At 43.6% G+C, this 27155-nt stretch overlaps 1 protein-coding gene across 1 annotated transcript in view; it reads right to left on the minus strand.

Moving 5' to 3' along the window:
• PDE4A (phosphodiesterase 4A) overlaps positions 1–27155 on the minus strand; it is a 388477-nt gene that overhangs the window by 283668 nt on the left and 77654 nt on the right. Inside the window, exon 3 of the mRNA XM_053370589.1 lies at positions 21922–22154. Coding sequence (XP_053226564.1) covers positions 21922–22097 — 176 coding nt within the window. The 5' untranslated portion in view covers positions 22098–22154. The remainder of the gene's footprint in view (positions 1–21921; positions 22155–27155) is intronic.

Below are 27155 nucleotides of genomic sequence, written 5' to 3' on the forward strand. Positions count from 1 at the left end.
AAAGATCTGGGTCCCCCTATCCAGTCCCTGTGAGCAATGTAGGGGTTGGGGGAGATAGGGTGGTATTGTGCATAACTTTGAAAGGCAGAACAAAAAAATTTTTTTCCTTCCAGTAGCACCTTAAAGACCAACTAAGTTAGTTCTTGGTATGAGCTTTCGTGTGCATGCACACTTCTTCAGATACATGCACACGAAAGCTCATACCAAGAACTAACTTAGTTGGTCTTTAAGGTGCTACTGGAAGGAAAAAAATGTTTTTGTTTTGACTATGGCAGACCAATACCTTTCTGTATTTGAAAGGCAGGATTCACATTCAATAAAATAAATTTTGCGGTTGATTCAGGTAAATAAATTGGGCGATATGGCTTGACTGCATCTGATCAGCTGGTTCAAGACTCCCTTGAGTAATATCGGCAGATATACCAAGTTTGAAACCCTAGATGTATCCTCAATTGTCCAAAAAATCACAAAGGACCCAGAATAATAATCCAGCCTACAAATGCTTACATGTGTAACAGATCCTCACTCCGACTCCACACACATTTCTGCAAACAATCTGTATTCTTATGTCTTCTTGGGAGTCAGGCAAACAATCCAGCAGGCTGACTTCGAAAAACACACACACTGGACTGGGCTGAAAGGTGCACTTAAGAGGAACACTTTCTATGTTCTATGTTCAGATGCAAACATAGTGCAGTCTGGCTATAATGGACAGACCATGGGGGCAAGTCTGAGTCACCATGGACTGGCATTCTCAAGTGTAGATCAGAGCTTGCATTGTCCAACACACAGATCTGAAGGTCAGGTGCTGAGTAGGCAAACACTCTTTCAAGTTTGATAGTAATAAACCAGGGGTAGGCAACCTTCTCAATCCGGCCTGCAGATGGTCTGGGAATCAGCGTGTTTTTACATGAGTAGAATGTGTCCTTTTATTTAAAATGCATCTCTGGGTTATTTGTGGGGCATAGGAATTCATTCCCCCCCCCCAATATAGTCCAGCCCACCACATGGTCTGAGGGACAGTAGAGCAGCTCATGGCTGAAAAAGGTTGCTGACCCTTGTAATAAACTGTGAAACTTTAAACAGGTCCACTTTGTCCATAATGAGAAAAAAACACTTCATCAGACCAAAGCACATGGGAGTGGTGAGCACAGGGCTTAAGGAGTAGTCCCACCACTTGGAGTGATGTTCCTAGAGGCCTAGACAACAGCTTCTGAGCAGGTTGCTGGTTGGTCAGCAGCAGCAGTAGTCAGACAGTTAGCAGCCAGCCAGCAAAATGGTGGCAGGCAGGTCTGCAGGTGGTGGTGGTGGGGGGAACGATGGAGGTTTGGGGGACACTGATCTGCTGCCCCTTCTCACCCGCCACATCAGGGCTCACCTTCCTTAACAGGTGGGTCAGCCTCGGGTTTAGTGGTCCAGTTTTTCTTGAAAAGACCTGCGAACTAGTTTTCTAGAAACTAGCTTCTCCCGAACAAGAACCTTCTGGCAAAAAGTTTCCAGGATGCACTACACATGGAAGTTTATGGAGGCAAGGGAAAAAATTGCAGCCATGGCTCCAGTTGCCTGGAGATGAAATAGCACAGTTCCCAAGAGGTTTGCATCTGTGGTTCAGCAAAATGCCATTCATCACGTTCAATGAGCCTTGTCACATTTATGCAAGAAGGGCAAGAAGTAAAGAGCTTGTTATCAGTGCTCTCTGTGCCAACTCCTGAGGAGAACGGGGAAAGGTTGCCCTTTATTCCTCGTACGTGTGAGTGGTTCTAAAACTCCAGGGCTGGAAATGTTAACAGGCACAAGCCTGTCCAAACGCACGTACCTCCTGAGGTTTGTGTGTGCTTATTTCAGATCAATATAAAGCTAGAAGCTAAAATGTGACACAGGCTCCTGAAAAGAAAGAAAAGAGAAAAAGCCCCACGGCCATCTACAGTTTTAAATCTTCCCCCTTGCCCTTCCCTGCCATGAAATCCCACAACTGTCCCATGTTAAGAGAGGCCAAGGTTGCACAACACTTCATTGGGTTTTGAGGGGACCTTGGGCTAGATGCCCTCCATGCCCTCTCGTCCTGAGTGGGACCACTTCCTCACCACTGTCACCCCTGCCTGCTTGCTTGTCCTCTTCCACTGGACTCCATCTACAGCAATCCTGCCCAGAAGGAAAGGCTTCATCATCTCATCTTCCTCCTCCATGCTTTTGTCTCTGTTTGCCCATTTGGAGAAAGAAATGGAATTGCAACTGTCATTCTACATAGCACTGAATATAGCACTATATTCCCCATTAAAATCCTTCAATGTCCTTGGGAAATATGTCCCTAAGTTATTCCTCCCCCCCCCCCCAAATACATCAGTTAAATGATTTAGTTATTAAAACACAGGCAAGTAATGGAAGCAGAACAGGGGAAATAGTGGAAAAGGCATAGACTCAGATTTATATACAACATGGCTGGAGACTGAATTAGGCTGTTTCATAGGTTTAAATTCAATTGGGGAAGATGATCTTGAAAACAATATAGAGGACCCCACATGGAGTAATTTATGGTTAAACAAACCATTTAAATCAATATCAGCTAACACCAGAGAAATACTTCTCAAAATTTTACAACAGTGGTATCGTATGCCGAACCAATTGGCACATATTATGCCTTTCGTTGATTCCAAGCGCTGGCAAGGCTACCACAATAAAAGGGTATATTTACCTTTGTGGAGGACATGCCCATATGTTGAAAGGTTTTGGGCCTTATTTCATGTTGAAATGATAAAAATGACAAACACGCTGATAGATGTCACTCCATAATTGTTTATTTTATCAGTATTTACAGGACCTAATAAGATGTTAAGTTCTAAGGATTTGATAGCACATTTCTTGGTGGAAGCCAGAAAAACAATAGTACAGAACTGGAGAAACCTCGACAATGTGTCTTCAAAGACTTGCTACGGAAACATATGAAATACAGTGGTACATTGGTTCTCAAACTTAATCCGTTCTGGAAGTCCGTTCCAAAACCAAAGTGTTCCAAAACCAAGAGAAAGTAATGCAAAATGGATTAATCTGTTCCAGACTTTAAAAACCCCCCGTAAAACAGCAATTTAACATGAATTTTACTAATGAGACCATTGATCCATAAAATGAAAGCAATAAACAATGTATTGCAGTCACACAATCAATCAATCAGTAGCTGAAATGGGTTCCTCCCAGTCACAAAAACAAAAGAAAAAAGAGCCACAAAAAAGGAAAATAAATAGCAAAAACAGACAGACCTCAGCGTAACACTCAAAATGGAAGTGTGGCACTCAAATCGGAAGCATAACACTCAAAACAGAAGTGTGGTACTCAAAATGGAGAATGTTCGACTTCTGAAAAAGTTTGCAAACCTTCACTCTTACCGGTACTTCCGGGTTTGCAGTGTTTGGGTTCCAAGTTTGAGTACCAAGGCGGTGGAGAACCAAGGTACCACCGTATAGTAATATCAGGTGGAAATTACTTTATCCACACGTTAGATACAAGGAAAAGCACAGCTACATAATTTTAGTGCTGTGTGGCAGGATTTTATTCAATATGCAAAGGTCACTGGAGAATACAGGGTATTAGCAGAAGGGGGTCGAGAAGGGTGTGTTGGGTTGGTATCTTCATCAACTATGAACAACTGATTAGAATACAGTGGTCCCTCGGGTTATATACGCTTCAGGATACATTCGCTTCAGGTTACGGACTCCGCTAACCCAGAAATATTACCTCGGGTTAAGTACTTTGCTTCAGGATGAGAACAGAAATCGTGCTCCGGTGGTGCGGCATCAGCAGGAGGCCCCATTAGCTAAAGTGATGCTTCAGGTTAAGAACGGTTTCAGGTTAAGAATGGACCTCCGGAACGAATTAAGTACTTAACCCGAGGTACCACTGTACACTTAGAACCATGGTGTAAGATTTAGATAAGATATATCTGTGACAGATACTTTATCATTTCATTTGCCTCTATAATGGTTATGTGGTTATAGACTGCATTTTGTATTTCATTTGTAGACTTTGAGATTTTTGTTTCTGTATACTGTCCTTCCTATCAGTGTCTATCCAGTGGCAAAGGCGAAGGAAGGAAGGAAGGAAGGAAGGAAGGAAGGAAGGAAGGAAGGAAGGAAAAGAAAGCAAAACCTCGATCTGTAGTGCGGCATGGAACTACATCCTTTTTAAAAAAAATGTTAAGGTTTATAGAGAAAAACTTACTGTCTTTTCCTTTTTTTAAACCAAACCAAGACTTTTATATGGATACAATAAAAACACAAAAAGGTGAGGGGGAGAGAAATAGAAATAGAAATAGAAATAGAAATAGAAATAGAAATAGAAATAATAGAAATAGAAATAGAAATAGAAATAGAAATAGAAAGAAAGAAAGAAAAAATAGAAAAGAGGTTACAATAGTAAGTTAGAAAAATAAGATTCAGAAAATATAGAACTTCCAATTCTTCATCTGTCTGCTATATAAAAACAATATTCACTTCATTCATCCAGTCCAACACCCAAAAAACCCACTTTCTATAAAGAAACATTATCCTCAATCCTCAAATCCAGATGTCATTATTTCTTTTTGTTTTTTACGCAAAAAGTCTATGAGAGTTTTCCAATATTTAACAAATGTTAACAATGACTTTTCTCTGATTAAACATGTCAGTTTTGCCATATCAACTTAGTCTGCCAGTTTTAGCAGCCATTCTTCCATTGTTGGTAATGATGTGTCCTCCTGTTTTTGTGCATACAAAAGTCTCGCAGCCATAATCATATATTGTAACAAAATTCTATAGCTCTTTTCTAACTGTATATCCATAAGTCCCAGCAGGAAGAGTTCTGGTTTCACTTGAAAATCAAGTGAAGTTTTGCTCGTGTGCTTTACTTTTTAGGAACTCATCAATGCTGCCTCAGGATTGGGTCTCCCATGCTTCATTTGTGGGGTTACACTTCCTACATTCCAGCTAAAAACTCCAATTGGAACTGCTGACACAAATGTATCTATACTTTTGAGACAGCAGTGGAAAAAATGCACCTAATTAATTCTTATTAAAGGCTCATTGCCATTAATCGGCCTGTTCTCCATCATCCCCCCCCCAGTGTTTCTTCAGCTTCCAGATCCAGCTCTCATTTTGCTTCTGTTCTTCATATAATAACTTTATAAGCTTTTATTAAATGAACTTTTTTGCTACATTAGATGCATAGTGTGCCTGGGAAGCTTAGGCTGCGATTATAAAGGCTTGCAACTAGGTGCAGAAGGAAGACGTTTTCATCTGCTTCTGAGAGTCTTGGTTGTATTCTCTGACAATTTAAACAATCTGGTTCTTGGAGTAAGTGCTGACAAGATGCAAGTATCACAAATGACTTGTGACATTTTGCTGCCTGCTTCTATTTCCTGAGCAGCACCTTGGGCCTCGTTACTACAATCATACTTAGCATAATGTTAACTTTGCTTAATGAGCTGGAAGCTTAAGCAAAAAAAGTGAACAGAGCTTGGTCACAGAAGGTGCACTGAATTCCAATCTGGCAAATCAGAATCAGAAAGTTTTGTTAGAAGGTTTACATAACACGGTTTGTGTTCACCATGGCTTGACATAATGCCTGAACAATAATTGCAGTTGTTGCTCCACCTCTGGAGGCTACCACTCTTGCGAAAAAAGTGCTAGGCAGACAGAAAATGAAAACCAACAAGCAGCTCTTATGCTTGCCTAATTATTTGAAAGGTCAACCATTTGTTTCACTTTCTAGCTATGGTTAACACAGTGGTGATGTCTGAATTGGGCTACTGGCTTGTGAACCACTTCATGGCACAATCTTAGGCGTGTTTATGCAAAAGTAAGTCCCACTGTGTTAACACAGTGCACACTCATTAAGGTAAAGGTACCCCTGCCCATACGGGCCAGTCTTGACAGACTCTAGGGTTGTGCGCCCATCTCACTCAAGAGGCCGGGGGCCAGCGCTGTCCGCAGACACTTCCGGGTCACGTGGCCAGCGTGACATGCTGCATGTGGCGAGTCAGCGCAGCACATGGAACGCCGTTTACCTTCCCGCTAGTAAGTGGTCCCTATTTATCTACTTGCACCCGGGGGTGCTTTCGAACTGCTAGGTTGGCAGGCACCAACTTCAGGGAAGTTTTTAATATTTAACGCTGTACTGTTTTTAACACTTGATTGGGAGCCACCCAGAGTGGCTGTGGAAACCCAGCCAGATGGGCTGGGTATAAATATTATTATTATTATTATTATTATTATTATTATTATTAGTTCTCAGGGTGTCTCACAGCAAGAAATAAAATCCTAGGTGAATAGGATCTCAACCTGAGAGTTTTGATTAGTAGATCAGGTTTGAGGCATCATTACTCTTCATAGCATCCTTTTGAGAAGGGCAGTTCAAAATACTGATGGAATATAAATGAAGCACCAGAGAGAAATTCTGAATCTGCAGATGTATCTGTTATGGACAAAAGTCCAATGCTGGGATGATGAGTCAAGAATCACACCAGGGTGGAAAAAGAAAAGATTTATTCAGACTGCAGTAAGATGGTAAAAGGGAATCAAGTTCCAAAACCTGCCTGTCTTTTCACGGCATGGCTCGCACATCTTATATCGTTTAATTCCATACATTAATAATACTATGATTCTATTGGCTATTAGCATTCAGCGTAAGCAATCACTATGGCAACCTAGTATTTCTTTTTTTGTCTTATCTCATCTTGCAAAGTCAGCAATTACAGCTTCTCGGTTAAGCAGGTTAGGGGGTGATGGAATGTCTGGCAGTTTTAGCTAAGTTTGCTGGTCGGTACATTTTGGGGGGAAGTGGGAGAGGTGAAAATGGCAAAATCTAAATGTGAGGTGGGATGTCAGACTATTGCAATGGCAGATGTCAATGTCAAGGAAATAAACAATTATCTGGCTTTTAGAAGACATCTGAAGGCAACTCTGTATTGGGAAATTTTCAATGTCTAATGTTTTACAATTTTTAATGTGCTGTAAGCCACCGAGAGTGGCTGGGGAAACCCAGCCACTTAGGTGGGATATAAATGATAAAAATGTTGTTGTTGTTGTTAGTATTGAGGTAGGTGGGGTGTGTTAGAAAAGCCAGCAAGTTGCAGAGAAGGCTAAATTATGTCTGCCTTGATTTGAGTGAATGCCTATTATCAGAAGCAAAATGGAGTCTCTTTGGTTTGCCTCTTCTCGGATTCCTATCATACATTTTCTGTCACAACTATGAGCTTGTCATGCAAGCAGATTAGATAATTAAGTGTTGCTGGTCTACACACACACACACACACACACACACACACGTTATAGCTAGCTAGAAGATGGCTAAAATTAACACCGTTTATAGATAGACAGAACTGGAGTTCCAGAATATTGCTGATATTTCTGTCATACACACCTATGATTTTTACAGTTGTAAAGAACTGAATGTGGGTCACAATCCCAGAAGGTCCTTTGCGCGTGTGTTGTGGGGATTTCACACCTTTTGTTTTTCTGCCCCCTTTCCTTCTGAAAACTGCACATCTACAGCAAATTGTAGGTGGGTGGGTATACACAGGGCCGGATTTAGGTTTGATGAGGCCCTAAGCCACTGAAGGTAATGGGGCCCTTTATTTGTCCAGCTGTCCTTTGTCAACAACAAATTGTCGCTGTTTTTTGTGTTGAATATATGCTATATGGTAATTTATGGACCTAACAGGTATCTATTTGCCATTTGCACATAACATGTATCATATCAAAGTAATTGATATAGAAATGAGCAAACCAGTGGTATTTGAGGGAGCAGGCTAGCAGGCGGTGCCCATTACTTACATCATAGGAGCCTACACAACACAAAACACTGTTGCAGTATGTAGGTTTTATTTGTTTTGTTTTTTATCTTATATTTGTCATGGGCATAGCCAGGACTTATGGGGGGGGGAGCTTTATGTTGCGGGGGCAGAACTGAGTTATCTGCGACGCAATTGGACAGTTAGTTAAGTATTTTTATTTATTTACTGGATTTAGAGGGCAGTTGCCCCCCTGCACCATGGGCGTAGCCAAGGTGGGGGCAGCTGTCCCCTCTAGATCAAGTAAAACAATAAAGAATATACTTAACTAACTGACCAATCACATTGGTTCTGCCCCCCCCCATCAAAAGGCCTCCCCTCCCAACAAAAAGCATGGCTATGCCCATGCCCTGCACCCCATGGTTAAGAGCGGTGGACTCGTAATCTGGTGAACCGGTTTCGCTTCCCCGCTCCTCCACATGCAGCTGCTGGGTGACCTTGGGCCAGTCACACTTCTCTGAAGTCTCTCAGCCCCACTCACCTCACAGAGTGTTTGTTGTGGGGGAGGAAGGGAAAGGAGAATGTTAGCCGCTTTGAGACTCCTTTGGGTAGTGATAAAGCGGGATATCAAATCCAAACTCTTCTTCTTCCTAACCACCGTGTGAAGAAAACAGCCCTTGAGAGCAAGGGAATGACACAAAACCCGCTTGCAGCTTCATTTCTTCTTCCGCTGCTAAACTGAGCACTTTGTCATTTTTGGTAGCAGGGTATTTTAGCCTGTTGCCTTGTGGCTCTAAGGGAGAATGGGAAGCTGAGCTTGTGACAAAATATTCAGAACAAAGGAGTCTGGGGCTTAAAAGGCAGCACTGAAAGGGGCAGGTAATTCGAGGCCATTTCTTTGCGGAGGGAGACATTAACATTTAGAATACTGTGTGCTCTTTTAGTCGCCTGGTCTCAAAACGGGTATCATAAAGCTGGGGACGGTACAGAAATGGGCAGCAGCAATGACCCAAGAGCTGTAGCATCTCCCTTAACAGGAAAGGTCAAAGCAATGAAATTGATTTAGCAGTATACTGGGGGCTTATAGATCTCTAGATTGAGGGACAGTTCATTTATATCCCATGTTCCCAAAAGTACCAGCAAGAGGAAAGTGCTCCTTCACACAGGGTGTGTCTGCCACTTCCCATTCAGGGGTTCAAATTGGGAATGCTGGATATTTTCAGTCCCACATTTTATAAGGGAAGGAATCCCCATGAGCTTGTGCAAGAAAAGTATCTGTAGAAGACTTATAAATCTACAAAAAAACTTATGAGTCCATAGCACATGAAAATCAGCGAATCTCAAAAGAGTTATCTACCTGGGGACCAACACAGTGACTGTAGGGAGAATTGATATTCGGGTGACCAGGAAAGCAACCAATTGGCTGGGAAACCTCTGAGTCAAAGACCCCCCTCATCATTTACAAAGTAGCCCGAACTTAAGCAATAAATTATTTCACAGTACCAGTCGTCTCCACACATCTGCCAGACTGTAATATGGAGATAATCCTTGCCTGTCCCCATGGAGTTTTTATAAAGCTTTTCATTTTTAGAAAAGGGATACTGGACTAGTCAGATCCACCAGTACTACTGAATAAAGTTGCTGTAATTCAAAGTGGTGTTCAAACCCAATGGAAACAACTAAATATTTGTTTATTTGTGTATTTGTTTATTTCAAATCTGGCTCGCTCATTCCTTTGGAACTGGCAGCTGGGGTGTTTGTTTCCACATTTTGTATCCAATCTTTGCATAAGCTTACATCTAACAAAAAGGTGTCTTTTAAAAGTTGCAGAATCATACTGGTATTCAAATGCATACTGCCTCCAAGCAGTTGCCAAATGTACTAAACGACCAGTACTCTGGAGTTATGATTTCTGATGTTCTGAGAGTTCAAAGCAAGCTGCATTCCAACTGCCTCAGAACTCCAAGGAATGGTTGCTACCGTGCTCAGACCAGCTTCTCTCTTCTCAGGTCTTCTCTTAGGTCAGACACACGAAGAGAAAGCCCTGGAAAAAGCCCTTGCATACCAGAGACTAGCTGAAGAAGTGATTTGGTGGAGGTGCATATATGCAGCACTCCTCAGTTCCCCACCAACATAGCAGTGTTTTCTCAGATAAGAACAAATTGACTTTTATTTCCTTTTGTCCTGTCTGAGAGCCACTTGGTAGGCTTTTCACATTGTGTGTGTGTGAGAGAGAGAGGGGGGTGGGACTAAAGTCAGAAAGGATTATTTACTGAACAGTAGCGGGTGGCGCTGTGGGTTAAACCACAGAGCCTAGGACTTGCCGATCAGTAGGTCAGCTGTTCAAATCCCCACAACGGGGTGAGCTCCCATTGCTCAGTCCCTGCTCCTGCCAACCTAGCAGCTCGAAAGTACGTCAAAGCGCAAGTAGATAAATAGGTACCGCTCCGGCGGGAAGGTAAACGGCATTTCTGTGCGCTGCTCTGGTTCGCCAGAAGCGGCTTAGTCATGCTGGCCACATGACCCAGAAGCTGTACACCGGCTCCCTCGGCCAGTAAAGCGAGATGAGCGCCGCAACCCCAGAGTTGGTCATGACTGGACCTAATGGTCAGGGGTTCCTTTACCTTTACTAGCTGTATTAATTTGTTGCACCAAACTTTCTTTCAAGGGTAGAATGTGTAACTTTGGTTGGATCATGCCTGACATTTTAACAATGGAGAGGGTAGGGAGGGGAGCAGAGGAGGAGTGGACAAGAGCCCAATTATCTGCATTGAGGGGGTTCAATAGAACAAAAGGGGTTCCCCCCTGGGGAAGTCTGATTCCTGGCACTTGTGATTGCAAGTACAGCAGACTTTTCCATTCCAACGTCTCAAGGTGGGAAATGCCGAATTTGCCCTAGAATGATGGCATTGTTTTAGCTACACATCACTATTTGCTCAAACTTTAGGAGATTTATTTATTAAATTTATTTTTTAATTTCTATACCGCTTTATATTTTTAATAAAAATCTCAAAGCAGTTTACAGCATATTAAATCAATAAATCAAGAAAACATTAGCCGGGTGATGTTCCACCTAGGCCAGGTGGAAAGGGCCTTGCAGGGAGCAGCCTCCGTGCTTCACAGCTGGGCGATGTTCCTCCGGCCTCAAGAGGAGCCTCTTCAGTAGGGCTGGTGAGTGTGGGCCTCGCCCCCTAGGCCAGGTGGATATCCATATGATATTGTGTCTAAGTATCTAATGCTTATCTTTTGTCTGTGTTTTTCTTCAGCATGCCTTCTATCGCCAGCCTTCCCAGTACCAAAGCTAAAGTTCCACCCCAGGCACATTATGGCTCCTTTCCAGTATGGCTGTTGTGCAGGGTATTCTGTTTGCAACTGGGTGCCTTTGTCCTGGCTCTTATTGGTTGTGTTATGAACATCTGCTCCACATCTGCCAATCTTGAATGGAGAGTGTGGCAGATTGAGAACACCATGGGCAGCAACAAACCTGGGATTGTGGGCACTGGGATCTGGGGCGCCTGTTCCGTGTGCAGAATGACAATGAAGAAGATCAACATCATATGCATACCATTCAACAATGAGGAGTCCCTACCGTCTGAACTCATCCTTGCCCAGGACTTGATGCCATTGGCCTCAGTTGCCAATGCGGTGACCCTTTTTTGTATGGCCTTTGTGCTTTATAACATCTTTAAGCCGGGAAAACACGATGATTCCATCGCCACCTTCTTTTCCATCGGAGCAATTGTGGACTTGCCAGCAGGTACATTGGTACTTATTTCCATTTCGTGGAATCTGCATTATATATTAACAAACGAAGGAATTAAGCTTCCTGAGGTTTTGGGAGTGCCTCCCATTGAAACAGAACAGCGTGCTGGAATTTCTATCTATACTTGGTTTAATGCAGCAGCTTCACAGATCTTAAGTGGAACGCTGGTTCTGGGTGAAAAATATTTTTGGAAAATGAGTGAAATAATCACTTCCAAGCAAAAATTTGTAGACGACCCAGAAAGTGTTACAGGCACTGAAAGCCCAACGCTTTCAGTGTGGGCATTACTGTATTACTCTTCTGTGACACTTGAGTGTGAAGAAAAACCCACTATTTGGTGGAGATTTCAAAGGAATATTAAAACGGAAACCATGCCAGACTCATTAGGAATGTGGCTAAGGAATGGCTCCAGTCCTGTGGCTGGCTTCTTTTAAATCTTAGCAAGGAAGGTTGTGTATATTTATTATTAAATTTGTTCGTTTTTATCTTTCCTTATGCATATTATGTTTATTTTTTTTGTTTTTAACTGAATGCTCCTGGGATGATTACAACATAGGGTGAAATATAAATTGGGGGGGGGAATGAAAATAATCAAATTGTTATATCTAGATATTGATTTTGATCTCTTTTAGCAATAAAAAGAATGTTATCTCATTGCACACTTATGCTGGAGGGCTTATTTTGCTGCAGACTCTACTGTCTATTGTGCTTTTCAAGTTTTCTGCATTTCAGAAACACTGCAATTCGCAAAAGGTTCTGGGACATGCTTGGGATGTGGGTGTGTGCAGTCCGTTTTACAGAGTATACTGGCCAAGCCTTTGAGTGCCTGTGTGCTGCTACCAGCCCTGGCCAGCAAGAACAATGATCAGGGACACTCGGTTTCCGTAGTCCAGAGAGACCTAGGCCACTTCCAGCTCTAGGTAGAATTAAAAGTTAAAAATGATGGAACACAAAACAAAATAGCGCCACACACCTAAGAAGTGAGACGTAATTAAATATGATGAAATATCTGTGAACAAAAAAGAACCATGTCTTTTACCAAATCATATCTCTCATTTCAGCTCTAAACTGCAGGTAGAAACAAGTTGAGAGAAGAATCAAATACAAAAGAATTAGGTAAAGGTAAAGGTACCCCTGCCCGTACGGGCCAGTCTTGACAGACTCTAGGGTTGTGCGCCCATCTCACTCAAGAGGCCGGGGGCCAGCGCTGTCCGGAGACACTTCCGGGTCACGTGGCCAGCGTGACATCGCTGCTCTGGCGAGCCAGAGCCGCACATGGAAACGCCGTTTACCTTCCCGCTAGTAAGCGGTCCCTATTTATCTACTTGCACCCGGGGGTGCTTTCGAACTGCTAGGTTGGCAGGCGCTGGGACCGAGCAACGGGAGCGCACCCCGCCGCGGGGATTCGAACCGCTGACCTTTCCCACAGCGCCACTAAATCTGAGGCCCACTTTGTTATGTACTGATGTTCTCACCCTGGGTCAACAGGGGGATACTGTAGATAGTTATGCAAATGAAGGATCGAAAGTAACGTTCTGTGATTGGATAGTTTGTATGCAAATGAAGGATTGAAAAGTGACATTCTGTGATTGGATAGTTTTAGAAAGTTGCAACAGTTACAATTGTTCTGGAGCTCTATATAAGCAGGCTGACTGAGCTCCTCAGCTTAGTTCTGTTCCAGCTTACAAATAAAGAGCTGCTTTGGAAGAATCGCTGTGTCGTCTGCTATGTCTACCCACAACTTAACACACTTAATTATACATACTTTAATTTTGAACAGATCCATGATTTTCTTTGAGTCCTGTAAACTTTTCAGTTTTTAGGCTTCCAGAAGGTTGGGTTTTCTGCCACATTTCACCAGATCTTATTTTATTTTATTGCTGCCATAAATACAGTTCCGCCCCTTACAGCTTTCCCACAGTGATTTGCAGCCGGGAATGACTTTGACAGAAGACCACAGGTATTTAGGAACAAATTTCCCTGTACAACACAGTAAAATTGTTATCTGTGCAGACTGTGCTCTCTGTGTCTATAATCCATACTGTAAAAAGAAAAATACATTACACATTTGTAAAAGTCAACAGTTTCATAACGAAACCTTGGATGTAGCACATCACATGGAGGGATGGGGAAGGCAACTTATATTTAATCAAATGTGCTTTACATTTAAGATGGAGAAGATTAAAATACATTCACCAGTCTCTAGGAAAGACACACATCTTTCCTGCAGAGTTTGTGTCAGTGCTGCCTTGGAATCGGCTCCTTGATTATAAAGCTATCAATGCTGCCTGCTGTTAATGTTCCTGAGAGATGGGCTAGGCGGCTAACAGCTTTGCTTGCATGGAATAATTTCATCTTCTTAGAATTGGCTCAGGCTGCAAGAATGCTCCACCAAATGGTTGCAGTCTGAGTGACAAACAGCATATTACAGAGCAAGATCCACCCAGTAACATAGACAGGTGACCATCACACATCCTAGAACGTCAGTGCAGGAGAAACAAAAGACTGCCTGCAGCTCACTCTCTGAGCATATGAATGCTTGCAAAATCCCACTATGGATTTTGGATTCCCTCCCCCCTTATAGACCAACACAGGATTATTAGATGTTGTTTTTTTAAATGAGAATTGCAAATTGAGCCCTTCAAAAACAGGATAATGAAACTGGAGAGAAATGAATTCCTGTCGCCTGCATCTGGTTGAGGGTTACATTTCCTCCAACCACTAGCTGATGCTATGCAATTTAACTTCTATTGACTTCTTTCTTTTACCTGGTATACCACCTAAAATATAATCTCCAGCTTTGCTATTAAGAAGACCAGTTGAGGCTAGTCCAGGAGGGCAAGTAGGGTACTGCTCCACCAGAGCTCGCCTAATCTTGTGGCTGGGGGAGAACCCTGGTAGAAACCTCTGACTTCCACTTGGCTGGTATGTTGCCTATGGAGAAAGGTAAGAGTCATGTATGTCTCTGGCCCCATCCAGCAAAGCAGAGGAGCCAATTCCTAGGGGCTCAAGTCCCTTTACTCCCAATAAAATATTTGGGGGGGCAAGGCCCCCCAAATTGATAGGCATTGCCATTCAAATGGGGTGTGTATGTGTGCCACATCTTGTGATTGATTATCTGGGCCTCTCCTAAAGGCTTTCTGGGAAATGATAAATAACGAGTTAAAGAAAATGTTTAAAAACACTTTTGTTAAAAAACCACAAGCCTTTTTACTGGGTATAGTAGGCGAAGAGATACCAAGAAAAGATAAAAGACTGTGCATGTATGCAACAGCAGCGGCAAGAACCCTTTTAGCCCAAAAATGGAAACAGCAAGAAGTATCAACGAAAGAAGAGTGCCAGATGAAACTGATGGACTTTGCGGAACTGGCGAAGCTGATGGGAGAAATCTGAAAACAGCATGATCAAGTTTTCCAAAAAGACTGGAGTAAATTTATACAATATTTGAAAGATCATTGTAAACCATCAACAACTATTTTATTGTTGTTAGCCGCCCTGAGCCCAGCTTCGGCTGGGGAGGGCGGGATATAAATAAAACTTATTATTATTATTATTAACACTAGTAGGGGTATCTGAAGACTTGTAATGAGAATTTTTTTACCTTTCTACATTTATTTAAATGTTGAGGTATTTTGTGATGAGTCTTATTAGAATTGGAAAATATATAAAATGCTGTGATATAAAGGTTAATTTTGAAAGCCAAGAGGTGGGAGGGAGGGAAGGAAGTCGATAGGCTCTAAAGAGCCAGAGAGCTAAAGTGGATAATAATGATGTGATTATATATGTTTAAATGGAAAATTAATATATATATATTTAAAAAAGATTATCTGGGCCCCTCCAATATTTTATTCAAGTTGACACCCCTGAGCCATAGTCATCCAGCCCCTGAAAGGTTCATGAGGGAATGCCACCCTCAGACTGAAAAACACTTCTTGTCCCTTATCACAGGTGTGCCTCCAAACATATAATGTGTGAAGAGGCCCTTAAAACAGCTGCTTGTGACAGTGCAGTGACACGCAGCCTGAGACTCTTCCAAGGTTTTTCTTTCGGCTTACTCCCAGGGAAATGTGCTTAGGACTGCAGCTTTAGAGAAGTCAATGCTGAGCATATATTCCTCTAGTGTTAAAAAGACAATTCCCAGATTAGTTTATAAAGTGGGCTGCACATTAATACTAATCTCAGGGCACATCATGCTGCTTCAACTAATAGGGCTCTTGGGGACTAAAGGACTATTTATGGGTGTTTTCTTTCAAAAAAGAAACATTTAAAGGCCCTTCTAAAAATAAGCATGCTTTTAGCTAATACCCCCTTCTCCAGCGCACCAGGGAGTGCTAATGATGGCATATGCTGCTCGCTATAATTGCATAGCATTAAGACACAAGATCTGTTGCGTGGCAGTTAGTTGGGAATCCAAAATGCACCCCATTATTGATAATCACCATCTTAACTCTGGTGCCTTTGTGCCTCACAATGGTAAAAGAATAGCAAGCAATCCAGCAGATTTGCAGACCGCCAGAGTTCTATTGTGGCTAAGCCAGAACGTTATCTTTCTGACAAGTTCTTGCCAAAACTGGAGGGGGCAAAGCCAGGAACGGAATGCAGTTCAGGCAGCGTAGTGCAGATGCAGGCATGAGGAATGCAAATCCACGTAGGCTGTGCTGCCACATGGAACTTGGCCCTTAATAAGAGGGTGATGGAGGCGGCTGCCACACATTGCAAGGTACACTTAGCAAATACACGGGAGTATACTGCGTGTTTGCAGCCGTTTGTGGTCCCATTTGATTTGTGCAGTCCAAATGATGCTAGCCTTCAAACAACACCAGTCTCAAGGCTTCCCCCCTGTAAATTCAGGGAAATGCAGCTCCAAACAGCTGCACTTGGGGCTGTAGATGATTTGTTTCAGTGTTTGGGGGTGGGCGGTGGATCAATTGTCATTTTCTGTTACTTTCCATGCCCACTACTTCCGCAATGCTTTAATTTCTTTCCTGGCCCTCCACATAACTATAAACAATGTACAGTGGACACTCGGTTTGCGAACGTGATCCATGCGGGATGCACGTTTGCAACCTGCGCATGTGCGTCTGCGCACACGCGGGTTGCGATTTGGCGCTTCCGCGCATGCACAAAGCACGATTTAGTGCTTCTGTGCATGCTCAACTGCTCAACTGCCGAAACCCAGAAGTAACCTGTTCCGGTACTTCTGGGTTTTGGCAGTCCGCAACCCGAAAAAAACGCGACCTGAAGCGGATACAACATGAGATATGACTGTATACACACCAGACACTGCATAGCAATCCAAAAAGTATACAGTGGTACCTCAGGTTACATATGCTTCAGGTTACAGACTCCACTAACCCAGAAATAGTACCTTGGGTTAAGAACTTTGCTTCAGGATGAGAACAGAAATCATGCTCTGGCGGCAGGGCAGCAGGCCCCATTAGCTAAAGTGGTGCTTCAGGTTAAGAACAGTTTCAGGTTAAGAACGGACCTCCAGAACAAATTAAGTACTTAACCCGAGGTACCACTGTATGATTCTTATTTCTTTCCCAACCATGCTAGTAACTATTTCTGGTGTATTCCTAAACTAAAAGATAAAAGGTAAAGGTAAAGGACCCCTGGACGGTTAAGACCAGTCAAAGGTGACTATGGGGTTGCGGCGCGCTGTGGTCTAAACAGGGGCGTCTTACTCATAGAGGCTAATGGTGCGGGGCGCCGGGGCGCCAAGTTCTGGAAGGTGCCAGGGAAGAGGTGGAGGCTGGACGCGGCACCTCTCGGCATCAACTCACCGCCCTTGCCCGCCTCCGCCATGCCGTGCCAAAGGTGTGCCATGCCCGGAGCCTCCGTCTGCCATGGCCACTGTGGCACGAAGTGGCCAGCTGAGCCGGGAGGTGCCATGTCCAGCCTTTACCTCTTCCCCGCCAGAGGAGCCACCCTCCAGCCGCTGCCCTCCTCCTCCAGCCCTGCGGGCAGCGCCGTCCTCCCTAAAAAACTCTGGGAAACGGGGTGGGGTGGGGCCGCCGGAGGGAGCTTTGCACCACGGTGCCAGATATGCTTAAGACTGCCCTCGGTCTAAACCACTGAGCCTCTTGAGCTCGCTGATCGGAAGGTCGGCGGCTCGAATCCCCGTGACATGGTGAGCGCCCGTTGCTCTGTCCCAGCTCCTGCCAGCCTAGCAGTTCAAATTCCTAAATTAATTACACACACACACACACAGGAACCGGGGGGAAATAAAGAACTACACTGGGATCTGCTACTGTTGCTGTGAATCCTGCTGTGTGAGACAGTTGCCCCACCTTGTCTCATGGATGAATCCACCTGTGTGGATGTCTATGATGCAATTAATATTGCCTTTCCCATGAAAGTAGCTAACGCAGCAGAAGACAGAATCAGGATTCAAGATGACCTTAAACGATTGGAGAACTAACAAAATGAATTTCAATAGGGATAAATGTCAGGTTCTACACTTAGGCAAAAATGCACAAATATAAGGTCGGGGCACCTGGCTTGCCAGTAGTACTAAACTAATCATGATCCTTTGGCTGAGATGTTTTCAGCATTGGCTTTGGGCTCAGAGCTTCCTCAGAGCACAGCAAACAGGAGATTATCAAAGAGGAGATCATCACTCAGAGGATTATGCCGGCCCCCTCTGGAATGGTGGCTTGAGAGGGAGGGAAGTTAAGGAGATGAAGGAGGTTTTAAAGGGAATTTCTGTCACAGGGAAATGTATATCTCTGATCTGAATAAGCCACTTAATACAGATGGTGTGGTTGGGAAGTTCAGAGGCAGATTTAATCGTAAATCTCTCTGGATTAACCCTAATGGTCTGATGTGTGTAGTGAGCATACAAAGAGGAGGAGGGAGAAAACACTCTTTTTTCTGTTGAGATTCCTGCATTGCGGGGGGTTGGACCAGATGATCCTTGGGATACCTTCCAACTCTACAATTCTATGAATCTGCCACCACTCTTTGAAATAAAAGAGAGAGCACAAACAATACTTAATGGCTGCCTTGCAGGGGCCACAACTGAGTTACCCACGAAATTCCATTCCAAGTCTCCCCCACCCTAGTCATCCAGTATTGGCCTCCATCCATCCAGATATGCTGCTGTTTAAAGCAGCAACTAGCTTCTCATTCAAGGAGTCCTATTCTGAATTGCACTAGCAACACTCTATTTTACCATACCCCCACTCTGCTCACCTGGGCAAAGGTTAGGCTGACACCACCAGTGCCTGCGGTTACCCACAACTCCTGGCATCAAAAGTTCTGGCACCTGAAAATGGCCTGGGACTTGAACTTTTTGAATCACCCCAGAGGCAGAATACTTAAAAATAAATAAATATATTTTTTAACAACGGGTTCAACCGAAAATAAACTCCGTCCAAGTTGCTTTTTTCTGCTTGGATGGCAAACTTGTCAAAGTCTTCCTTTTACATCTAATTGAGGTATAGTGTTAATAATGTTGCACGTCTCCCTAGTCTCCAACCAGGTCAAGATGGCATGATGCCCAGGGTTGAGTTTCCTTGAAATGAGGTACAGCAGAGACTGTGGTGTCTTTATGATATATGGTTTATTTACACATATATACAACCTGACCCTATAATGGAGGGGTTCATATCATCAACACCCCAAGAGGTCTTGCTTCTCCTATAGTCATAGTGTCAGGGAACTGCCATCGGAGCCTAGAGTGGAGGTAAGGCTCCCCAACGATGCAGGAGAAGGGACCAGCAGGGAGAGAGAGAACACTTCCTTTGAGGAAGGAAATAGGAGTGATACCAGGAAGCAAGGGGGGACTGCGGAGAGAGGGCTCCAAGACTCTTCCACAGAGACCAGCGGGGAGAACCCAGGACCTCCATTGGGCACGCCCACTCTGCGCAGGAGACTTCCACGCAGGGAGGCTAGGCGGAGACTTGGCGTCAAAGAGCTTTTATGTTGGAAGAAGTTCAGGAAACGCCCACTGACGGATTCTGCCAGCGACTGACACAGCCATGGAGAAAGGGCTGTCCAGCCAGGGAAAGGTTCAGCCAGGCAACGTTGCCTAGAGCGGCAGCCCCCTTTACGCACAAGCAACCCCCAATTCCCTTTACACATAGCCTTGGATTCCAGCAGAAATCAAGCATGACTCTCGCCCACTGGCTTCTGCCTGCTTCTTGCCCAGTTCTCTCTCATTCATTGTTCTGGCTGTTGTCCTTCTTTCTATCAGCCAGGTGAGGGAGGGGGCCCAACTCTTTGCTCTCTGCCACAGAGCCACTTGCTTTCTGATGGGCTTAGTTAGGCCCATTAACACATCAAGAAGCTAAGTGGCTAGTTCAACAATGGGATCCTCCCGTTAGATTTTAAGCCTTACTGGATCCAGCACCCCAGGAATCAGAAGGGACCTGAGAATCATGCAGGCTACACCCCCACCCCCGCAACTCACTATAATATGTACTAGGTAAGGTGTTTAGAAACCATATGAAAAGAAGTGGGTGCAGTTTCTTAAATGCCAGAGCAAAACACAGGTAAACAAACTTGGACTCAACGAAATGGGAATCGCAAAGAAAAGAGATTTAGCATTATTAAGAACTTACATTCCAGCAGGAGCAGCTCAAAAAACATCCTAATATGTATTTATCATTTGATAATAATAAACAAATGGACATAATGGGTGTATCACAGCCTAGAAGAGGAGGAAGAGGTCTGAGCTCTTGGGGCCAGGGCTAGCTGAGTCAGCTTCATTAGCCATAGCTAATGGGTTAACCATTCATGCGTCAGTCTTCCTTGCTTGGCTTCTTCCTGCTGGGAAACAAACCACCATCCCTGGCTGTGTTACATCTGAACCAGAGGTTGCTGTTTGCTTCACTGAAACAAACCACAACCTCGGTTCAGATATAATGCAAAACCTTCTTCCTGGGGAGAAGCAAAGCTGGTTCATTCACAGTAAATCAGTGGTGTCCAAACATTTTTCAAAGAGGGCCAGATTTGATGAAGTGAAGGGCCGTGAGGGCCGACCAAAGGGCCAACCAGTTGTTGACCTATTTTTGGGTTTAAGTTGTTGAGGTTTTGTTAGGATTTTACCCAAGGAAACAAACTGGCACAGGGGCCGGATTAAACCGACAGGCGGGCCGGATTAGATCCCCAAAACAGACTTGGGACATGCCTGAAGTAAACCATTAACTACAGTTTACTGTGATGTGTGAACTAGGCCAACACTGTACTCTTCCCTGATTATTTATCTGAACTACCATCTAAGCATCTCTCCACAACTTTGACAGCCTGGCTGAAGAAGAGGAAGCAAGTCCCAGAACTTCTCCTCAGCAAACACGAACAGAAGTTGATGCTGATAGTGGAATCTGAGGCCAGGATTGCTGCATCAATTCTGCTCTTTCTTAACTGCAACCAGACACTCTTTATTGACATCGTATACAGTGGACTGTTTGGGCTTAGTAAGGTTTTGGGCCATGTTGCTTCTGTTCTGTTCACTATGACCACCACCAATCTTGCCACTAGCAAGCAAACTTATAAAATGAAATTTCTCCCGTAATGTGCAATTGAATTTCTTTTTTAATGATTTTTTTATTTTGCCAAAGTAATAAGAATAAATAAATAAGAATAAAAATGTGCACCCCACCCCAGAGACCATTCCATTGTAACTATCCAACCTCCCAAAATTTCAACACTTCTTGCAATGGTTTGACCTCTTTCCATTTTAACAGTACAAATTCTACAAACACCCTCCATATCTCCTTGAAATAAGTTATCCTGCATATTCCCCATCTTACCTTAATGGCACATGTTAATTTATCAGTAATAGGTATATCCCACACCTCTTTATACTATTCTTCCATTTTATATTCTGCTTGCCCCTTCCACTTCCTAGCTATAACAACTTGTGCAGCTGCCAATAAATTTGTGAGCAAGTCTTTCATAGCCTGTGAACCTTCCACCCCATCGTAAATTGATAATAATGCAACTTCTGAACTTTCGGTCAGCTTTAAACCAGTGATTTCTGTTATCTCCTTAAACATCCTTTGGCAAAAAATTATACATTTTTACACCCCCACCAGATGTGAACATAAGTGTGCAATTGAATTTCTAACCCACCTTTGTTGGCCGTTTGTAGATCCAGAGATTTCTTGTAAATTATATGCTGATTACATGGTAGCAAAGTTTTTACATACGAACAAGACACAGGTGTGCTGGGGAAACCATTTCCACAACTCTTTTGCTGGATGCCTGCCCTCACATTATTACAGAAGTCACTCCCAACCCTCCTCTTCCCAGGAGCTCCAAATGCAACACAGCAAATAACCATCCCTTATATTCTCTATGTGCTGGCATCTCAGATCTGTAGGATATCCACCGCCACACTTGCTCTCTCAGTAACACAGCTCCCCTGCTTCACTATCTCCCTTTGCCTTACCTGTCTGGGTCAACATGGGTGATAGAAATGCGTGGAGGGATTTGTAGTGGGAGAGTAGTTGGCCGCTGGACATTGTCGGGCTCTGGTGAGCGCGCTCTGTCTATGGGCTTCCAGGGCGGGACTTGCAGGCTGGAGGAGAGGCGTCTCCGTCCCCGACGCAGGTCGGCACCCAGCATGTTGGAGGAAGTGTAGGAGCGGCTGCACCAGCTGGGGTCCAATGTGTCCTTGGGCTTCTGCAGAGGAGAAGAGGGAGAGGGGTGGGAATTGGGTTACTCCATTCAACAGGGTTTCAGAAACTTAAGAGCTATATAGTGCAGGCTCAGCTTGCCAGGCATGGACACAAGCAGGCAAGATAAAGCTGAATTTAGGAATAGAAAGATCTGTCAGTTTTGGTTCTCTCACTTTCCCCTAATATAATGCATTTTTGTATGCTGTTGTAATGTTTTGTAAAACATTGGTTGGTTGCATAACTTTACTGCAAATTTTGAATAAGTGTGAATATGGGTGAATTTTAAGGATGCCTTTGTTTCAAATGAGAATTTGGTAGCTCCCCTTTAAAGGTAAAGGTAAAGGGACCCCTGACAATTAAGTCCAGTCACGAACGACTCTGGGGTTGTGGCGCTCATCTCACTTTACAGGCTGAGGGAGCCGGCGTTTGTCTGCTTCCGTAGACAGTTTTTCCAGGTCATGTGGCCAGCATGACTAAGCTGCTTCTGGTGAAACCAGAGCAGCACACAGAAACTCCATTTACCTTACCGCCGGAGCAGTACCTATTTATCTACTTGCACTGGTGTGCTTTCGAACTGCTAGGTTGTCAGGAGCTGGGACTGAACAACGGGAGCTCACCCCGTTGCGGGGATTCGAACTGCCAACCTTTCGATCAGCAAGCCCAAGCAGCACAGTGGTTTAACCCACAGCGCCACTTGCATCCCAGTTCCCCTTTAATTTGTATCAAATTTCTCCCCTCTACCAAGCTGAGATATGAATTGGGTTTGGAAATGTGATTCCTAAGCCCACCTCTGTTCATTCCTCATTTGGCAAGCAGCGCTGCGGCCTGACCATGATGGGACAACAGGGTGCCGTTAAATGCTGCAAAATGCCAGTGAGAGAACCCATTGTGTTATTTGCTTCTTTCACTTTTGCCTTTTGTCCAAGGAACTCAAGGCAATGTACATCGTTCACGCAAGCACTTCAAATGTACCTCTCGAATTAGCTGGATGTCTTAGATAGGTGGATTCTAAAGTATATATTAAGGCAATACCTCTATCAGGCCAAATATAACAAAATAGTGTGCAAGCTTTTTTATTTATTTCTCCAGCACTTTTTCATCAAGCTAGATGGTAAACAAAGCAATGACAGGTGGGGAAAGAGAAAAGTTGGCCAGTGTTGAAGCCATGAAGTCTATATGAAGTTAGAAGTCTTCAGCAGGGGCAAAACTAGGCTTTATTTCACCCAGGACAAAGACCCAGTTTGGCGCGCGCACACACACACACACACGCATTTGCACACACACCCAGGGCAAAAATGTGGGTTGTAATCCACTGGGAGCAATCAAATACAACGTTCCTTGTTTTCCTAGAGTGGACATGCAAGGGGATGTTGGTCCAGCTAGTCGAAACTTTCTGTTACTTCCTGGGCTGGAGCATCCTTCCTTGCATGTGACTACAGGTGAGCGTGACCTTACCTGTCCAGGTAACAAAAAGGAAAAGTCACACAGCAATCTCTCTCTTCTTTGACTTCCTTATTCGTTGGAACAGCTTTTTAGCTAGGGACTGCTATGCTAGCTTTCAGCTAGCATAAGCACTGGAACTATTCCCCCATATGGGGTAGATCCACATGTACATATTTGTAACTAAGTATGCCTTCAGGAATCCAACTGTGAACTGATGTGAGTAAACTTCTTTTATTGACTTTAAATAAGATTGTTGTGTCTTTATTCTTTTAAGAGGGATTAAAGGGAATTTACCAGGAACTATACAATTCAATCTGAGACAGACTGAATTGTATAATAGTGAGAGGCTTACACAAGCCTGCAACCAGCTATCTGCTGTGTGTGAAAAGGGGAATGTAAACTCTGCTAAGTAAAGGAACTTGCTAGCGCAAGTTAGGAAGGATATTAATAAACAATATATCATCTCCTGCCACCCTGAACATTCCCACAAAAAACCTGGCTAACCCCTCCCCCCGCCCAACCGCTACAGCTCTGTCTTTAGATATATAGATTCATATGGGGCTATTCAGGCATCACGTTACACCAAAGTCTGAGGGAACAAGAGCCATCTCTGGAACCAGAATACAGCTGAGAAACTGGCCCAAACAAGTGTTATGTCAACATCTGCTGCCTCTAAGGCAGCGGTCACATCAGTGGCAGATTCATATGTATGCCCAGAATTAGGGATCCCTTTGGCTGAGGAGCATCCAAGTTATTGGTATACATTGTTAACCGAGAGGATACCTTTGAAATGCGACTACAAAGAATGAATTGCCATTGTTGAATTCTAGTGTTTTAGTTTGTTGCACTGTTTCCATTCTTCATTTTCCTTACACCTCAACTAAAGTCAATGGAGGTAGATTCATTAGGGTGGGGGTCACCACTCCAGGCCCCACGAAGGCCTTCACTGGGCAACCCTGAACAGAGGTGTCAGACTCTGAACTATCTTATAAATAAATAAATAAATAAATAAATAAATAAATAAATAAGCAAGCAAGCAAGCAAGCAAGCAAGCAAATCTCTGGCCCTCCTAGAAAGTTATGAAGCATAATCTGCAGGTACCCCTCTAAGCAATTTCTCTTAAATGAGTCAGTCTGACTGCTCCCACTTGTCAGTGCTTTTAGCCAATAAGTAAAGTCATCTCATGCAGCCCTAATTTTGACACAGGAATATTTATTTCGAGGAACAAATAGGGCCCCCCAAAAGGGCTAAGCTGAAGGCCCCCCACACCACTGGGTCACCAGCCCTTTTGGAGAGACAGCCACCCCTATACAACCTTATGCATACAATAGGAAGATGTTTATGTCCTGCTGGTCCTGATCTTGGAGATCACACAAAGCCACTTCCGCCTTAGGGAGGAGGTGGGGTTGCGGGCCACCCTCCCGCCCTTTAAGGTTTGCTTCCTCTGACCTTGCTATGGACCTTGGTTGGTCACCGTAGAGGGGCCTGGTAGGAATCTTTCCACTTGGCAAATTGGCACCAGCCACTTGGTTTTCGCCTACCTCATAGCAAATCGTCACAACTTTCTGGGTATTGGGGGTTAGGCATTGGAATAGTTCTGTAGATGGGAAAAGGGAAGGTAGCGCATTCACCTGCCCCGCATTTTGAAGGGTAGTCCGTTAAAGGATTCTGGGGGGCATGGCCGTGTCCAAAGCCCAGGGAGGTTAAGACCTAAGGCACGCCTCCTATCTGTGACCCCAGGGGAGCTCCTAGTTGATGTGCATCAGCAGGACTCCTCCTACCGGTGGTTAACCCTTCCCGGACTTCAAGCAGATGGGCTGGAGTCAGATATAGTCGGGTAGGTCCAATCCTAAGCCAATACTGCTCATCACCTGTAACCAATAAAGATGTGGCCTTTTTTAGCCCATTAACCTTAATAATTGTGTCATGTGTCATTATTTCTACCTTGGGTGAGTGGGAACTCGCCACACAATATGGATGTTACACACAAGCACGTGTACACATCAGTGTTGTTGCTGTCTAATAACAACAGGGAGCATTCCTCAATAGCAGGGGAAACTATACAAGATGGTCACAGCACACTTATTCTCCTTTCACAGAATTTCCTTAGAAGGTACCTGCACACGTTTCCCTACAAGATTTCTTCTGGGAGGGTTAGATGCTTACTGTTTTATTAAAATGGTGGCTCGGACTCTGGGTCACCAATAAAACCTGACAACCCCTGCTCTAAGATCATCTGGGTGAGCTTATTTGTTTACCTTTTTTTTTTAATAAATATTTATTGAAATTTTCAAAAAATAAAGAAAAAACAAAAAAAAATTAAAACACATAAAATTTACATTTCTTACTATCAATAACCAATTTCCTTGACTTCCCCACACCTCCCCTTCTTGTATTCCAGTTCCAATTTTTAGCTCAGCAAGTTCTTGTCCCCAAACTTTACCTTATTTTCTTTAATTCATTTTAATTAACCAATTTTAACTTATAAACCTCAATCTTTATACATCAGTACTTATTCTTAAAAATCATTTTCTAAGGTCGACCCCAATTCCCTTCCACGAATTCCCCACTTTTATGTTAGTAGCAAAACAAAATTAAATGAAACAGAATATAATTGTACACCCTTTGGATTCCCAAAGCCCCACCCCCCCTTTCCCGGTTTCGAACCCCAACAAAAGTCCATCAGTCCATCTGCTGTCAGCCTGGCGACCTCACATCCGAGGCTCTTAATTCTCTCTCAATTCCTCTCTGCCGGTTTTTTTGATAGTCCTTTATATTAAACACCAAATCTCGAAGAAGCTCTGTCCCAATAAGGTCCATATTTCTTCCAGCCAGGCCTCCATATTTAAAAGTGGAGCCAAAATCTTGTTTCTTGCTTCTCTTAAGTCCAAATGTCCCAAAAGCTCCAGTTTCCACTTTAGCCAGGTTTGTATTCCATAGGTCTTCAGATCTCCACATAAGGAGATCTCTCCATTCTCCATTCTTCAATTCAAACCAGATTTTCATCATCCTGATCTTATTTTCCTTTGTATCCATCTTAACCGGCCTCTGGCTCTCCTCAATCATCTGTGGCATTATAGCTCCTCCTTCCTTTTCCTTCAAATCATCATGTTTCTCTTTCATCACATTCTCAAATTCCTCAGATTTCTTTTCTTGTTCAGCTGCAGAAATTTTTAGTTCAACTGCAAAACTTTTTTGAGCTGCAAAGACTTGAGTCAAGTCCCTCCCAGGCTCAGTAACTTTATTTACTGTTCCATTCAATATTGTAACATTTGTAGCCAAAACATCGCTCTGTTCCTGCAACTTTCCCAAGAGAAAAAAAGTCCTCTCCAGTTCAGCCAGTGTTTTTCCACTTACAGCCATTTTTGTAATGTCCTGAACCCCCTCTAGAGGGATTCTGGTTTCTTAGTATCTTCCAGTTCCAACCCAAAAGTCAAGTTAGCCTTTTCTTCTTTATTTTTAACAATTTGTTAACAAATTGTAACAAATATAACCAGCAAAGACAACAGGAACAAAGTTCTCCTTTTTCCCCAACTTTGACAGCTAGTTTGACAGCTGTCAA

The sequence above is a fragment of the Podarcis raffonei genome, chromosome 17, assembly GCF_027172205.1.
Source record: "Podarcis raffonei isolate rPodRaf1 chromosome 17, rPodRaf1.pri, whole genome shotgun sequence".
In the NCBI taxonomy this organism is placed as follows: domain Eukaryota; kingdom Metazoa; phylum Chordata; class Lepidosauria; order Squamata; family Lacertidae; genus Podarcis; species Podarcis raffonei.